General features: G+C 39.4%; 1 protein-coding gene across 3 annotated transcripts in view; it reads left to right on the top strand.

Annotated features, from left to right (window-relative positions):
- The window catches only part of slc8a1b (solute carrier family 8 member 1b), a 64,958-nt gene extending 54,649 nt beyond the window's left edge, over positions 1 to 10,309 (top strand). For all 3 annotated transcript variants that reach the window (XM_046855240.1, XM_046855238.1, XM_046855239.1), the window contains exon 7: positions 3,624 to 10,309. In XM_046855240.1, coding sequence (XP_046711196.1) covers positions 3,624 to 4,000 — 377 coding nt within the window. In that variant the 3' untranslated portion in view covers positions 4,001 to 10,309. The remainder of the gene's footprint in view (positions 1 to 3,623) is intronic.
- The last annotated feature ends 8,337 nt before the right edge of the window (positions 10,310 to 18,646 follow it).

The raw sequence follows: 18,646 nt of genomic DNA, 5'->3' as shown, positions 1-18,646 counted from the left end.
CCAAAAACGTGTAAGCCTATCAACATGGAAAAACCTGGATAGAATTGTGTATTTGGAATTAAATTGTCTGTACATCCTCAGCTACATTCCTAATTGAGTCCTTGACATGTCATGAAATACACTTCGCAAGCTAAAATGGAGGCTTAGCTTCCACTTATTTTAGCCCCATTACCATTGAAGCTGCAGTACAAAATGAAAGACTCAAACCGAGGACTCCCAACATCATCTGGCTTCTTATTTACATTGTAGATATTTTATTTTTAGATTGGTTTATTTTAAAATCCGAAAACATCCTCTATATAACTTTTTCACACCGCATGCTCTGTAATAGTAAAACTATTAAATTCAAGCATTCATTTTTAACCCTTACTCACAGTAACAATAGTTAAAATGCAGTGTAGGTGTATAATTGTGAGATTTGGCAATTTCAGATCTGTAATTGTTTTGAAGTGGTTGGAAGTCTGAGATCTGTGAACGCTGACGGATCTCCCGCAGGAGATCGTGGGACGCGGCGTTCGTTGCCACAACGCCCACATTACCGTTAGCAGAGATAGCGGACCGTCTGGTCGAGACTCGGCCCAGGATCACCATGGTAATGCCATGGAGACAGTGATGAGAAATTAGAAATAAAGAAAGCAACAGATTGGAAATGCTGGTGTTGTGAATCAGAGATGGCAGATTTTATTGCCTGCTTAATTCTGTGTGCTTGTGGTACTTCTGTCCTCTCTGGAAATAATATAATCATAGTAGCGTTCATAATGCACTTTATTTACCTTATTGTAACTATAATACACTCTATTTACCTCACTGTAACTATAATACACTCTATTTACCTCACTATAACTATAATACACTCTATTTACCTCACTGTAACTATAATACACTCTATTTACCTCACTGTAACTATAATACACTGTATTTACCTCACTATAACTATAATACACTCTATTTACCTTACTGTAACTATAATACACTCTATTTACCTAACTATAACTATAATACACTCTATTTACCTCACTATAACTATTATACACTATATTTACCTCACTAAAACTCTAATACACTCTATTTACCTCACTAAAACTATAATACACTCTATTTACCTCACTGTAACTATAATGCACTATTTACCTCACTGTAACTATAATACACTCTATTTACCTCACTGTAATATAATACACTGTTTACCTAACTGTAACTATAATACACTTTATCTACCTCACTATAACTATAATACACTATTTACTTCACTGTAACTATAATACACATTATTTACCCTAGTAACTATAATACACCTTATTTACCTCAGTAAATATAATACACTTAATTTACCTCACTGTAACTATAATACACTTAATTTACCTTAGTAACTATAATACACTATTTGCCTCACTGTAACTATAATACATTCTATTTACCTCACTGTAACTATCATTCATTCTATTTACCTCACTGTAACTATAATACACTGTATTTACCTCAGTGTAATTTTTAATACACTTTATTTAGTTTACCACTAACTATAATACACTTTTTTACCTAAACGTAACTATAATACACTTTAATTAATTTACTATAACTATAATACACTGCATTTACCTCACTGTAACTATAATACACTTTATTTACCTTACTGTAACTATAATACACTTCATTTAACTTTGTGTAACTATAATATATTTTGTCTACCTCACTGTAACTATAATACACTTTATTTACCTTGGTTAAAATAATACACGTTATTTACCTCACTGTAACTATAATACACTTTATTTAACTTACTGTGACTATAATACACTATGTAACTCACTGTTACTGTAATACACTTTATTTAACTTAGTGTAACTATAATATATTTTATCTACCTCACTGTAAGAATAATACACTTTATTTGCCTCGCTGTAACTATAATCCACTTTATTTACCTAAATAATTATAATCCGCTTTATTTACCTCACTGTAACTATAATACACTTTATTTACCTAAATAACTATAACACACTTTATTTACCTCACTGTGACTATAATACACTATGTAACTCACTGTTACTGTAATACACTTTATTTAACTTAGTGTAACTATAATATATTTTATCTACCTTACTGTAACTATAATACACTTTATTTGCCTCATTGTAACTATAATACACTTTATTTACCTAAATAACTATAATACACTTTATTTACCTCACTGTAACTATAAATACAATTTATCTACCTTAGTAAATATAATACACTCTATTTTACTCACTGTAACTATAATACACGTTATTTACCTTAGTATCTATAATACACTTTATTTACCTCACTGTCACTATAATACACTTTATTTACCTCACTGTAACTATAATACACTTTATTTAACTTACTGTAACTATAATACACTTTATTTACCTAACTGTAACTATAATACACTTTATTTAACTTACTGTGACTATAATACACTATGTAACTCACTGTTACTGTAATACATTTTATTTAACTTAGTAAATATAATACACTCTATTTTACTCACTGTAACTATAATACACTTTATTTACCTTAGTATCTATAGTACACTTTATTTACCTCACTTTACTATAATACACTTTATTTACCTCACTGTAACAATAATACACTTTATTTACCTCACTGTAAGTATTATAAACTCTATTTACCTTACTGTAACCATAATACACTTAATTTACCTCAGTGTAACTTTAATACACTTTACTTACCTTACTTTAACTGTAAGACACTTTTTTTAGTTCACCACTAACTATAATACACTTTTTTTTAACCTCACTCTAACGATACTACACTTTGTTTAACTTACTGTGATTATAATACAGTATGTAACTCACTGTAACTATAATACTCTTTATTTACCTCACTGTTATTATTATACTCTTTATTTACCTCACTGTAACTATAATACTCTTTATTTACCTCACTGTAACTATAATACTCTTTATTTACCTCACTGTAACTATAATACTCTTTATTTACCTCACTGTAACTATAATACTCTTTATTTACCTCACTAGAACTTTAATACACTTTAATTACTTTACTGTAACTAAAATACTCTTTATTTAGCTCAATGTAATTATAATATTTTTTATTTACCTTACAGTAAAATGTAACTGTAATACACTTTATTTACCTCACTGTAACTTTAATACAGTTTATTTAACTCACTGTATCTATAATATAGTTTATTTACCTCAGTGTAACTTTATTACACTTTATGTACCTAACTGTAACTGAAAATTTATTTAGCTCGTTGTGATTTATAATGCACTTTATTTTAAATATAAATAAAATGCTTTATTTACCTGAATATATTATTTTAACTCAATATAATACATTTGATTGACCTTGTTTCATAAAACTTTGTTTACTTAATCTAAGGTGCAACACATTATGTAATATTCCATCTTTATAATCAAGCAGTAGTAAAACTTATTTTTTTAAACTTACTTTATTGAAAATGTTTGCTATATTCTTTTGTCCATTTGCTGACACTGCAACAGTTTATTATAAAGGATGATCTAAATCTGTGGTTGTCACTGTAGTGTTTGGCCACTAGAGGGCAGCATTCACAATTCCTGCATCCTATACACTTTTGATTCTTCCTCCAGACACCTTCGCGAGTAAAGTGGCTGCGATCCAGGACCAGTATGCTGACGCATCTATCGGGAATGTGACAGGCAGCAACGCGGTGAACGTGTTCCTGGGCATCGGTGTGGCGTGGTCCATTGCCGCCATTTTCCACCAATCTCAGGGGCGTGAATTCCGTGTGGAGCCGGGAAACCTGGCCTTCTCGGTCACACTCTTCACCATCTTCGCCTTCATTTGTGTGGCTACACTAATGTACCGCCGCCGACCCGACATTGGAGGCGAGCTGGGAGGCCCGAGGACTGCCAAAGTGCTCACAACCATGCTCTTTATCAGCCTGTGGCTGCTCTACATCCTGTTCTCCTCACTCGAGGCTTACTGCCACATCAAGGGCTTCTAAACACACACTTACACATACCCAGAGGATCTCCCTCACACACACACACACACACACACACACACACACACACACACACACACACACACAGCACCCCAATGTCCATGAAGATATGTCCACTCTCTCTCTCACACACACACACACACACACACACACACACACACACACACACACACACACAAAGGTTATGTGTAAGGACAGATAGTAATAAGAAGAAATTAACATGAGACAGGACGTTGATTATTTCCTTCTTTTCCCGTTTTAGTTGAGAATAGACAGCTGACGTAGATAAAGGAATGAGGAACTTCGATAACCTCTGCTAATAGGCTTTAGTTCTTTTTTTTTTTTTGTGATTCTTAAAATGATCAACAGAACAGAGAAATGACTGAACAGAAAAGAGCTTTAATTTGCTGTGAAATCTTGATTTTGAGTATTCATTTCCTTTCTGCTACTTCTCGCTCCTCTTTCAATGCCTCAGGCTGAAAGACTGAATCTGATTGGATGCTTGAAGGTCAGTCTAGGCTCCCCATTGGCTCGGGTGGGGGTCAGAAAGTCCGAGGGTGTGATTTTAGTGGAGAATAATGTATAAAAATAATATGAAACACTTGACAACCTTGAGGATATGCTAGTACTAAAACACTTTACTTTGTACAATAGCCCAGGTTCCACGAAATGCTGGATTTAAGAGAACGGAATTCTGGGTTAATTTCCGAAGGCTGTATTTTTATTATAAAGCGTACACGTGCACTATTCCGGTCCTTTTGTGGCCTTTATGGTCCTTTCAAAGCCATTTTCTGCAGCAAAATCCCTCTAAACTGTTGATAAAGAACGATATTAGCCGTGATATATTATGTCGATTTTTCTTCATACAGGTTGGGATTTAGAGAGCATCTTTTAGCTGTTAAAAATTCGCATTTTACAAAAATGTCTCGCCTACTGGAACAGGATTTAACGTTTAAAGTTAGCATGGTAAGCGCATGTGGTGTTATTGCTAACAACAAAGCTAGCAAAACTTTATTTACCTGAACACACATTATAGCCTACAAATATTCACTAACTGCTGTAAGAAACCAATCAGTCAAAAGATTGCTGGATCTAAAACTCATCAGAAAACAGACGACACGCTATTCGCATTAAGAGAAAAGAGTAGTGAAACCATTGAGCTTTTTCAACAAGCCCTGAGTCAAATTTGTTCATGAATGAGTCCATCTTTCTGAAATAGATGGGTCATGAGACACTTTTCATTCGTGAGTAATTCGTTTTTTAGTCATGAAATTGAGACTCTGAATTGAGGCTGTCACACCCTGAGTCTTTCCTTTCGTTCAGTTGCTGCTGAAGTCAAACTGCTATATTTCCGTAGTTTTGAGTTATTTTTTTATCCGTCAGTGTTTGTAAAACTCTCATGACAGTCGTACGTGTAACTGTGTGCACGAGTCCTTAAATAGGATTCTTTCCTGTATCACTATCAGCTAGCTTCTGTTCTGTGTTCGGTGTGTTTCTGCCCGGATCCAGACGACTCGGCCGTGTCCAGTCCCCATGTTTCATAATCTTCATCTAGGAGATTTTCAGAGTTGTTTTATAAACGTTATTTAAACATTTAATTAGATTTTACTGAATTTTACAGACTGATATACCTTGTTAGATTAGCGTTTTATTAGTGTGTCTTTTCTGCCTGAGTTTACACTGATAACACAACACACACACACTCACACAGTTCCCATGCAGTACACACAGCTACAGTCTCACACATTTCAAAAGCAAGCGTAACTATGCTAAAGACGTACACATCATCGCTAGCTAAACTCTATCTCACACACAAACACACACAGTGGAGTTTACGAGGGCGTGCACTCCCTCCAGTCCTGCTGAGATTATAGCTAATTAAGGTTAACTACTTTAGAAGATTAGCATGGTTTTAGACAAAGACGCTCGATTTAAATTTGTAGATTAGCATTGGATACGACACTGAACGTAGCTAGCATTCTAACTTTATTTAAAGGAGGAAAAGCTTTCTGATTAAAAATAAACACAGATTTTCTTTTGTCCTTTTAGAGTCCAGATTTTCACATTAACCCTTGAGTAGAGTAGAATAGAGTGTAGTCGAGTCGAGTCGAGTCACGCTAGCGGTTAAGGCTCAATACATTTAGATTTGGGATGAATGCTAATGCTAGTGTAGATTTGATTAAAGGGAAAATAAATTAGCCAAAGGGGAAAAAATGTAAAGCAAAAAGTTTCTACACTTCTAAGCGAAACAGACGGTTTTCTTTTTGATGCAAAGCTGGATTTTTTTTACCAAAAGTAACAAATTAACGCATATGAAAAAGTTCAAAATAATAATAGGCCTTGGAAACTTTCATACGAAAATTTATACAAATTATATACAAAAGTCTAACATTAAGTGCAAATTATTAGAGAGTGAGCGCAGGTGTGTGTGTGTGTGTGTGTGTGTGTGTGTGTGTGTGTGTGTGTGTGTGCTAAAGCTCTTCTTTTATTTTCAGTTAAAATTTTATTTCATTTTTTTTATACAGGAATATAAACTGTTCCCTGTTATATCTTTATGGAGACGAACGACATGGACGGTTTTGCAATACAAAAAAAAACACACATATACACAAAGATAAAACATAAACACACAAAACACACAACTAAACACAAAATTTAAAAAGACTTGGACCCTTGATATTTCTTGAAAAACAATAAAAAGAAAGAAATAAAAAGTGAGAAGGTGATGAAGATGAAGATGAAGAAGAGGACGGTGGATGTGTGTGAATTACAGCCATACTCTGCCGCAACGGACTTCCTGTGGACGTGACCTCCTGCTAATCGCGGCATGTCTCTAAAAATGTGTCAGCACCTGTGTGTGTGTGTGTGTGTGTGTGTGTGTGTGTGTGTGTGTGTAGTTTTGGTCAGTCAGATGCGTCTGTCTGCAGCGTGTTACTAACACCCGCTCCTGAAACACAGCCGTGTCAGGTTTATGAACACGAGTGCACTAGCAAAAACTAGTAAATCCAGTGTTAGCCGCTATCTGATGATGCTAAATAACTTTAAAATCAAATGGTTTGAATGCGCTAGTTAGCATCTTCAATCAAAATCGAACACTAAATATTCTTATAGTTAAACGATCCGCTTTAACTTTACCTTTTATTATTTTTGAGCGTTGCAGGATGTTAGCACATTTTGCTAGGTTAGCTCTAGCATAGCTACATACTGTACTTTCATGTGTTGTCATTTATGTATCTCCGATTTCATTTCATTCGCACCGGATATTAGCTAGGTAGCATCTTTTTTCTTTTTCAAGTAAAAATTTTTTTTACCACAATATTGACTCCAACACATCGTGATTGTTTTTAAAACTGCGAAATTGATGACACTTTCTCAAAAAAGAAATCTGAAAATTTAAAAAGTTTTTGTTGTCAGGTTAAATTATATTTTTTTTTTTTACGATTATTTTTCAGTTGATTTTCTAAGAAATCTAATTAGTTTAACATAGATTCATTTTTATTGGATGTAATTATTAGTGCTATTATCTTTATGTTCATTCGTGTGATTTTATTTCATTACTTTTATTATCCCAATTACACATTTTTGCTGATTAAAATAAATCCTTTTTCCAGTTTTCTAATCAATTAAAATAGAATTTTCACATTATTGATAATAAAAATAATTTAAATGCTGCGTTGGAAAACAAGTGATTTATCCTAATCATTAGTGAGATTTGAGTGGAATAGATGTAATTTAAAAAACTCAAATTCTAAAAAAAAAAAATAAAAAAATAAAAAAATGCTTCTACTACTACTACTACTAATAATAATAATAATAATAATAATAAGGTGAAACATTATAAATAGCTAAAAGTTGATGCAAGTCCACTGACACTTTTACACCCTGCTGGAGTTTTTCAGGACCGGATTCTGATGTTGTGACATTTCTGGGTCTCTAATTGTTCTCCACACTGATTGTGGGCGGTCTTTGCATTTCAACGCCCACACCCCTCCCCTTTTTCCTGAAGTGCTCCACCCCCTTCTCTAGACTCCTCCCACCCCTGAACCTGAACGTTTCATATTTGGAATGTTAACGTGCTAGTTGTTGACACTGTGCATGAATGCTAACCCTGTCTGTATATAGTTCTCAGTAACACACTCATTAATGTCGTGGATGAAAAATGAGGGATTTTTCTGGAACATGTTCATGTAGATAATTCCATTTTATTTAAGTTTTTTATCTTGCACACAAACGATGAACAGAAACAAGAGAAAAAGGCAGTATCTGTCGTTCCAGACAGGACGTGAGGAGGATGACCGGGGAATGCATGGATATTTATGCTTATATAAATAATATTAATCATAATAATAATCATAATAATATAAATATAATAATAGAAGAAGAGGAAGCAGAACAGCATCTCTTCTTGCTTGTTCCTGTGGTTTTATAATTATTGTTTGAGGATAGATTATTGTAGATTAAATGTTACTCTGTCATTACGAGTTTTTGTGTGTGTGTGTGTGTGTGTGTGTGTGTGTGTGTGTGTGTGTGTGTGTGTGTTTATAGTGTACAGTGTAATGGAGGCGAGTCAGTGCCTCGCCGCTATCATATTTATTTTAAACCCTTTAGTCAACTCAAGAAGAATGACAAATATTGCCTTTTAGATGTACGTCTTATTTCCTTCACTGAGCAGTGTGTGTGTGTGTGTGTGTGTGTGTGTGTGTGTGTGTGTGTGTGTTGTCATCTTTTCCCCCCTCCCCCTCTCCACTGCTCAGATGGACTCGTTTTTTCAGGGGTTTAATAATATCTTTGGTAATCTTGTTTCCATGTGTGATTCTCTCTCTCTCTCTCTCTCTCTCTCTCTCTTCATGTCTCTTTCTCATCGACGCCTTGCGTTATCATCACCACTGTTGTCACATGACCCACAATTTGGTCACATTTTACGACAGCAAACAAAAAAGTTGGCGATAATAAACTGGCTTTAATCGACCGCTTATCAAACACTAATATCATTTTTGTATTGTATGTTTTCAAGACGATCTGCTACAACGGCCTGCTTTAGCAATAAATCACGTCATCTTTGTGACTAGCCATTTAATTCAACGCAAGCTAGCTAGCTAACAATCCCAGACTTATCACCACAGCTATTTAACAAGCCCAAATCTTGCTAGCTAACGACCCAAAACAGCATGCTAGCTACTAAAAAAGGCAAATTGTGACAATTTTGCTTGCTGACAAACCAAAACTTAGCATGCTAGCTAATAAAAAAAGGCGAACCGCATCAAACTCTCTAGCTGACGAGGCAGAAATTGCTTCAGTTACATCTCCTCTGTCATTGTTAACTAGCTAGTCAGCCTCGGTTATTAGCTAGCTCGCGTTTGCATTGTTTATATCTCCATGTTGCCTTTTACTCGAACATCAGCCCTTTAATATGAATTGATTTGTCTGTATTTTGTCAGCTTTATTCTGCAGCATGACTTTTGTTTAATATTAAATGCTCCTGTTCATGTCGCTGGTCATTTCTAACTGAATTTTTTTATCACAATTTTCCACATTATTTGAATAATCTAACAGATTCTGATGTAATAATACAAAGCACTCGCATTTTTAATTTGCGAGTTGCCTAGCAACAGTGATGTTGACAGGTAGTGCATCGCGAGGGATGATAATCGCGTGCTAGCAGCTAGCATACAGGTGAAGTTAGGGATTAGCGAGTGATGAGTCGTGTGTCATGTACAACATGCAGCATGTTTCTGGAATGAGGGGGAAAATGTAGAAAAGGAAGATATTTAAACAACACAAGTTTATTTCATGTCTGACTCACGCTCAGAAGTGTGTTGGTTAATAATTATGATTATGGAATTGATGCTGAGTATTAATGCTGAATACCTGACCCACGTGGGGCGTTATGAGCGTTTTACTGATTGGCTGAAACTCTGGATTGTGACTGGATGATAATGAAAGTACCGAGTTGTGTGTTTTTGAGTTGTTACTGAAGATTAAACTCGTTATAAACTGTTCTGTATTTAAACACACAAACGCTGGTACACCAGGTGTCGCTCATTTCTCTCATTCTTCTCTCCAACTCTCTATTTCTCTCTATCTCTCTCTCTCTGGTTCTAAATGAAGCTCTGACTATTTCTTTTACTGTGATGATGATGATGATGATGATGATGATGATGAAGAAGAAATGATAAATGCTGATGTTTGTTGCTGATCTTTATGTTTGCACTCAGATTAATAAGAAGGAAGTCCACTAACTGTGATTCGCCCCTGGTACAACCTCTACACAGGAAATAAAGTTTGGGATATAATCCTGTTTAGAGCTAACAGACTGCTGTGTCTTTATTCACACACACACACACACACACACACACACACACACACAAACACATATGCACCTGGACACAAACACACACAAAAACACATAAACGCACCTACATACAGATAAACACACCCACAAACACACACATTTTAACACATGTGCACATACAAATAAATAAACACACCTATACAAACATAAGTTCACACATACACACATAAAAACACAATCTTGTATGCACCTGCACATTCTCACACACACCACTGTAATTGATGGCAGGTGTGTGCGATTTACCTACAGGCCTCATTCTAAAGGTGCCTGGTGACTCTGAGGACAGTAAGATCCTCGTTATGAAAGGGTGTACATACTTATGCCCTCAGGGGGTTTCTCTACATTTCTAGAGTTTTCTAGAGTCTAATATGTCTGACATTTATGTTATTTCAGTCTGTATGTAAAATAAAAAAATGAGTTTAAAACTTTTTAAGGCTTAAAATGTATTTATATTATTTATATTTATATTATTTTTATTAAATATATAAGATTTTTTTTAAACCCACAGAAACCATGTCTTAAATATATAGAGTTTAAAATAAACAGAACGACCCTGCTTATAAATATACAACGGGGCGGAAGAGGGTGGAACAGGGGTGGAACGGGGTGGAACAGGGTGGAACGGGGTGGAAGAGGGTGGAACAGGGGTGGAACGGGGTGGAACAGGGGTGGAACGGGGTGGAAGAGGGTGGAACAGGGGTGGAACGGAGTGGAAGAGGGTGAAACAGGGGTGGAACAAGGTGGAACGGGGTGGAAGAGGGTGGAACAGGGGTGGAACGGGGTGGAAGAGGGTGGAACAGGGGTGGAACGGAGTGGAAGAGGGTGAAACAGGGGTGGAATGGGGTGGAAGAGGGTGGAACAGGGGTGGAACGGAGGAAGAGGGTGAAACAGGGGTGGAACAAGGTGGAACGGGGTGGAAGAGGGTGGACCGGGGTAGAAGAGGGTGGAACAGGGGTGGAACGGGGTGGAACAGGGTGGAATAGGGTGGAACAGGGGTGGAATGGGGTGGAACGGGGTGGAACAGGGTGATAGAGGGTGGAACAGGGGTGGAACGGGGTGGAAGAGGGGAGTGGGGCTGTCACAGCCTGGGGTAAGAAGCTGTTGAGCACACTGGGAGAGCAGAGCGGATGCTCAGGTATCTCTAGTATCTGGAATGCTCCAGGAGAAGGAGGCTGTGGGAGGGGTGTGGTCTCCTTCACAATATTGCTGGCTTTGCTGCAGCATTATGAGAAGAACATATTCAGCTGTAGAGTCTTGTGGGCTGCAGTGGGGCAGTTCCATCCCAGGCAATGTTGCAGCTGGTCAGCACACTTTCAGTCAGGATGGTTGGAGGATTGTCCTTTTCAGTCGGAACAGAATGTGGAGACACTGCTGGGATTTCTTGGAGAGTGCTGCAGTGTTGGTGGTCCAGGTGAGATCTTCTGTGATGTGCACCGCCAGGAATATGTTGCTACTGAGTCTGTCCACAGTGGAGCTGTAGATGTTCAGGGGAGGTGCCACTAGTTGTGCCACATTCCTTCCTGTAAGCCGCAGACACGGACTGACTTAGGACTTCTGGTTAAGTCCAGGATTCAGTTACATCTGCACAAACACACACTCACACACACCTACACACACCTGTACACACGCAGCTACAAACTCGCACACACACACACACATGGACACACACTCACACACCTACACACACTCATCTGAATACATCTACACACATCTACACACACTTATACATCTGCACACCCTCACACAAACCTGGATACACCTTTACACACTCACACACACCTACTCACACTTAAACACACTCACACACTCCTACAGCATTTAGCAGCTCTGACAGTACTGCAGATTAAATCACACTGATGAGTTTTGTTTCTATAGCAACAGCTTAACTTTACTGTGTGTGTGTGTGTGTGTGTGTGTGTGTGTGCGTGTGTGTGATTGCTCAGCTGTCAATCACACACAGAAGCTCTAAATGCCAGATTGCAAACAAGAAGATAAGTAATGCGTATACACACACACACACACACACACACACACACACACATACACACAGCTGCTCAGTGAAGCACTTAGCATTTGTGACTTTTTTGCAGCAGCAGTTACCAGAAAATGTCATACAGCATCTAGTAATTGCTTGGTTTGCTGTGTGTGTGTGTGTGTGTGTGTGTGTGTGTGTGTGTGTGTGTGTGTGTGTGTGTGTTTCGGTCAGAAAATACCACAGAAATGCCAGATGCTGACCTGAAGTATGTGTGTAGGTGTGTAACTATTATGTTTACTGGATGAATATAATCAACAACACAAACACAAATCTCAAATACACACACACACCAAACACGCTCACACACAGACACACAGACACACACAAACCTCAAATACACACACACACACACAGACACACACACACACAAACCCCAAATACACACACACACACCTCAAACACACTCTCACACACACACCTCAAACACACTCTCACACACACACACACTCTCACACACACACACAGCTACATACAAATCCAAACATAAAACCCAAGTATTTGTACGAACGTGATGCATCATTTTTTACACATTTGCGTCATTGAAAAACTATTTGTTTATATATAATTATTAGTAGATGCATTTTACTTTTATTATTTAGAAAGTGACCAGTAATTCGTGGCCAATATTTACTATGTTTCTCGAGCACGTTCTCTTAGCATCACTGCTGCCACGTGAATACGCCGCTGCTTCTACGTCACAACACTATGGAGACGGAGGCGTGTCCTGACAGTCACATAGAATACAGATTAACATGGCAGAGGCAGAGCTGTAACTTCCTGCACACACAACAGGAAAGTCAGGTCTCACTGCATCGTAACAGGGAATCATAACACATCCGTAGCTGCTTCATGCGTATCATTAACGTATCGTATCGCGGCTATGCATCAAGATGTGAATCACATCAGCCTCAGTTATGGAGCAACACATCCCTAACACACACACCCACACACACAAACACACACACACACACACACACACACACACACACACACACACACATACACACACAAACACACACACAAACACACACACACCTATACACAAATCACAAACTCTCTCTCTCTCTCTCTCTCTCTCTCTCTCTCTCTCCCCACTCCTCCATCATCATCTCTTCATTCAGTTCTGATGTAACTGATTGCTCTGTAATAAGGCTGAACTCTCCTGCTGTCTCTCTCACTGAGTGAATAATAACGTTATTAATCTGAATCCCACTCCGACACGCCCACTGGAGCTCACAGGGGAACGAGAGCAGGAAGTGGGTGTGGCATGGGCGTGACCTAATGACAGACTACCTCATTTATATTAACAAATATTTATTTAACATTTCAATATTTATCTCTAGACAGTGACAGATCACTGCTGTTTGATTGGACAAGACTGATTTGTGTTGCACACACACACACACACACACACACACACACACACACACACACACCTGTACAATTTCTGCCCTACTATTTAAGGATGTGACAACCCAGCCATTATGGATGCACAAGCCAGTGCACTCTTAGTGCCGGTCCCAAGCCCGGGTAAATGGGGAGGGTTGCGTTAGGAAGGGCATCCAGCGGAAAACATGTGCCAAATCAAATATGTGGATCACAAATGAGAATTTCATACCGGATCAGTCGAGGCCCGGGTTAACAACGACCGCCACAGGTATCGTTACCCGACAGGGTACCGGTGGAAATTGGGCTACTGTTGGTTGAAGGAGGAGAAGGAGAGGAGGAAGACGTCTACAGAGACGGCAGGAAAAGGAGCAGTGTAGGAGAGTAGAGGTTCGGGTTGGTACTTTAAATGTTGGTACTATGACGGGTAAAGGGAGAGAGGTAGCTGATATGATGGAGAGGAGAAAGGTAGATATGCTGTGTGTTCAGGAGACCAAGTGGAAAGGGAGTAAGAGCAGGAACATTGGAGGTGTTTAAACTGTTCTATCATGGTGTGGATGGGAAGAGAAATGGTGTAGGGGTGATTCTGAAGAAAGAGTACAGTAAGAGTGTAGTAGAGGTGAAGAGAGTTTCTGATAGGGTGATGATCGTGAAGGTGGAAGTTGAAGGATGATGATAAATGTCATCAGTGCCTATGCTCCACAAGTGGGCTGTGAGATGGAGGAGAAGGAAAGATTCTGGAGTGAATTAGATGAAGTGGTAGATGGTGTACCTAGGAAAGAACGATTGGTGATTGGGGCAGACTTTAATGGGCATGTAGGTGAAGGAACAGAGGTGATGAGGAGGTGATGGGTAGGTATGGTTTTAAGGAGAGGAATGTGGAAGGGCAGATGGTGGTAGATTTTGCTAAAAGGATGGAAATGGCAGTGGTGAACACTTATTTTAAGAAGAAGGAGGATCATAGGGTGGCGTATAAGAGTGGAGGAAGGTGCACACAGGTGGACTATGTGCTATGCAGGAGATGCAACCTGAAGGAGATTGGAGACTGTAAGGTGTTGGCAGGGGACAGTGTAGCTAGACAGCATCGGATGGTGGTCTGTAGGATGGTTTTGGAGGTAAAGAAGAAGAGGAGAGTGAGGACTGAAAGAAGAATAAGATGGTGGAAACTGAAGGAGGAAGAGTGTAGTGTGAGGTTCAGGGAAGAGGTCAGACAGAGGCTCAGTGGTGTTGAAGAGGTGTTGGATGATTGGGCAACTACTGCAGGAGTGATGAGGGAGGCAGCTAGAAAAGTATTAGGTGTGACATCTGGAAGGAGTGCAGGAGAGCATAAGGAGAAAGAGGTTGGCAAAACAGAAGTGGGATAGACAGAGTGATGAGAAAAGTAGGCAGGAGTACAAGGAGATGCGGCAGCAGGAAAAAGGGATGTAGCGAAAGCCAAGGAAAAGGCATATGAGGAGCTGTATGAGAGGTTGGACACTAAGGAAGGAGAAAAGGATTTATACCGATTGGCCAGGCAGAGGGACCGAGCTGGGAAGGATGTACTGCAAGTTAGAGCAGTAAAGGATGGAGAGGAAATGTGTTGACTAGTGAGGAGAGTGTGTTGAGAAGGTGGAGGGAGTATTTTGAGCAGCTGATGAATGAGGAAAATCAGAGAGAGAAGGTTGGATGATGTGGAGTTGGTGAAGCAGGATGTAGATAGGATTAGTAAGGAGGAAGTGAGAGCAGCGATTAAGAGGATGAAGAGTGGAAAGTCGGTTGGACCAGATGACATTCCGGTAGAAGCGTGGAGATGTTTAGGAGAGATGGCAGTGGAGTTTTTGACCAGATTGTTTAACAGGATTTTGGAAGGTGAGAAGATGCCTGAGGAATGGAGAAGAAGTGTGCTGGTACCGATCTTTAAGCATAAAGGAGATGTGCAGACCTGCAGTAACTACAGGGGAATTAAGTTGATCAGTCACACCATGAAGTTATGGGAAAGAGTAGTGGAAGCCAGGCTGAGAGAAGAGGTGACCATCTGTGAGCAACAGTAGGGTTTCATGCCGAGGAAGAGCACCACAGATGCCTTATTTGCTTTGAGGATGTTGATGGAGAAGTATAGAGAAGGACAGAAGGAATTGCATTGTGTATTTGTGGATTTAGAAAGCGTCGACAGAGTGCCAAGAGAGGAGTTGTGGTATTGTATGAGGAAGTCAGGTGTGTCAGAGAAGTATGTGAGGGTGGTGCAGGACATGTATGAGGACAGTGTGACGGCAGTGAAGTGTGCAGTAGGTACGACAGACTGGTTCAAGGTGAAGGTTGGACTGCAACAAGGATCGGCCCTGAGCCCTTTCCTGTTTGCAGTGGTGATGGACAGGTTGACGGACGAGGTCAGACAGGAGTCTCCTGGACTATGATGTTTGCGGATGATATTGTGATTTGTGGTGAGAGTAGGGAGCAGGTTAAGAAGAGCCTGGAGAGGTGGAGATATGCGCTGGAGAGAAGGGGAATGAGAGTCAGTAGGAGTAAGACAGAGTACATGTGTGTGAATGAGAGGGAGGGCAGTGGAGTGATGCAGTTGCAGGAGAAGAGCTGGAGAAGGTGGAGGAGTTCAGGTACCTGGGGTCAACAGTGCAAAGTAATGGAGAGTGTGTTGAGAAGTAAAGAAAAGAGTGCAGGCAGGGTGGAGTGGGTGGAGAAGAGTGACAGGAGTGATTTGTGATAGTAGGATATCTGCAAGAATGAAAGGGAAAGTTTATAGGACTGTGGTGAGACCTGAGATGTTGTATGGATTAGAGACAGTGGCATTGAGTAAAAGACAGGAGTTAAGGTTTTCGTTGGGAGTGACAAGGATGGACAAGATTAGAAATGAGTTTATTAGAGGGACAGCGCATGTAGGATGTTTTGGTGACAAAGTGAGGGAGGCGAGATTGAGATGGTTTGGACATGTGCAGAGGAGGGACATGAATTATATTGGAAGAAGAATGCTGAGGATGGAGCCACCAGGTAGGAGGAAAAGAGGAAGGCCAAGGAGGAGGTTCATGGATGTGGTGAGGGAAGACATGCAGGTAGTTGGTGTGAAAGAGGCAGATGTAGAGGACAGGGGGGTATGGAGACGGATAATCCGCTGTGGTGACCCCTAATGGGAGCAGCCGAAAGAAGAAGAAGAAGACTATTTAAGGATGTGACACACTCTCACTGTGGAGAGCACTCACTGCAGAGGAGGAGGTTCTACATGAAAGCTAAAAGGTCCATGAGGTTTCTATGGAGGTTAAAGAACCATTAAGATGGATTTGGACTGTTATTAATAGAAACAGTTTGGTTCAGGACTACAGTCACCATGAACAGTTTTACACTCAAGTCTCCATCAGTGATCAGAAGAAACCTTGACAATGATGGAACTGTAATGAATGGAGATTCAGTGTTAAGGATGAGGATGGGTTCAGTTCTGAGTCTGGTTCCTCACAAGGTACCTTCCACAAACCATGTCAGGGAGACTTTACTACAGACACGGACTCTCGTATTAGTGATACATTTAGAAAGTGATTTCGGAAGATGAAGTGTATATTTTGTAATATTTATTTCTGTGAAGCTGCTTTGAGGCAAAGTCCCAAAAATGCAAAACTCCTCCATGGAGTTTATTAAGATCATTAGGAAATGTGTACAATCGCTTTCTTACTTTGGATGGAACTGGAACTGGGTGCATTTCCTGAAAAGTGTGAATAGTGGATTGTGATTGGCTGGAAGTTCAGGTGTGAATAGTGGATTGTGATTGGCTGGAGGTTCAGGTGTAAATAGAGGATTGTGATTGGCTGGAAGTTCAGGTGTGAATAGTGGATTGTGATTGGCTGGAAGTTCCGGTGTAAATAGTGGATTGTGATTGGCTGGAAGTTCAGGTGTGAATAGTGGATTGTGATTGGCTGGAGGTTCAGGTGTAAATAGTGGATTCTGATTGGCTGGAAGTTCCGGTGTAAATAGTGGATTGTGATTGGCTGGAAGTTCAGGTGTGAATAGTGGATTGTGATTGGCTGGAGGTTCAGGTGTGAAGAGTGGATTGTGATTGGCTGGAGGTTCAGGTGTGAGTTCAGAGCACTGAACATGCAGGTAGTTTCTAATGATGATCTGGAGAATAAAAAATTCAAATGAAAAAGAGAACAGAAAAACCAGCACCCACAGTTTCATTACTAGTATTAGATGTTAGTGTGATCTGAAGCAGCAGAATTGTAGATGTAATGAGTTATTTGTATTTTAATGCTTCTCCTCGGGCTGTTCGTCACCTTCACACTGTTCACCAACATCTTGTAACACCTCAGACCTACACCTGGATCACCACTAAGTGAGTTGTGGAGTGTTTGTAGAATGTGTAGGGAGTTATCATCGTGCTCAGCATGAACTGATTAAATTTTGAAAAACATATTCAGGGTCACAGCAAGGTCAAAATTCTGAACAGTGTATTTTAAGAGAATTTGAGGATGTCAGGAACCGGCCGTGTTCTCAGCGTAGCGTGTGCTGGGAATTTTTCTCCTCAGCCTTCATTTCTCATTAAAACTTTATTTTATATTCTTCAGTTTGAGTTTTGATGAAGTTTTTGGAGACTTTTTGTCTCTCAGAAGCTTAGCAAGGAACCTCAGCTGCTTTCCACACAATCTGGAATACGTCCCACATGCTGAGGGATCACACGCTGCTCTTCCTTCATTCTCAAATTATATCTGATCTAAAATAACTCACAGTAACAACCCACAATAACAAACAGTGTAAACATCATACATAAGCAGAAGATCAAAATATCGTAATACCCTGAACATCTGAGGATTTTAACTGCAACTGTAAGACTCAGTAAGAACCTTAAAGGTCTGTAAAGTTGCTCTGTGATCTTACAGTACACTTAATTAGACTT

This window comes from Silurus meridionalis, chromosome 8 (genome assembly GCF_014805685.1).
Source record: "Silurus meridionalis isolate SWU-2019-XX chromosome 8, ASM1480568v1, whole genome shotgun sequence".
NCBI lineage: Eukaryota > Metazoa > Chordata > Actinopteri > Siluriformes > Siluridae > Silurus > Silurus meridionalis.
Note: the sequence above shows the minus strand (reverse complement) of the source record. Positions and strands in the feature narration are given on the sequence as shown.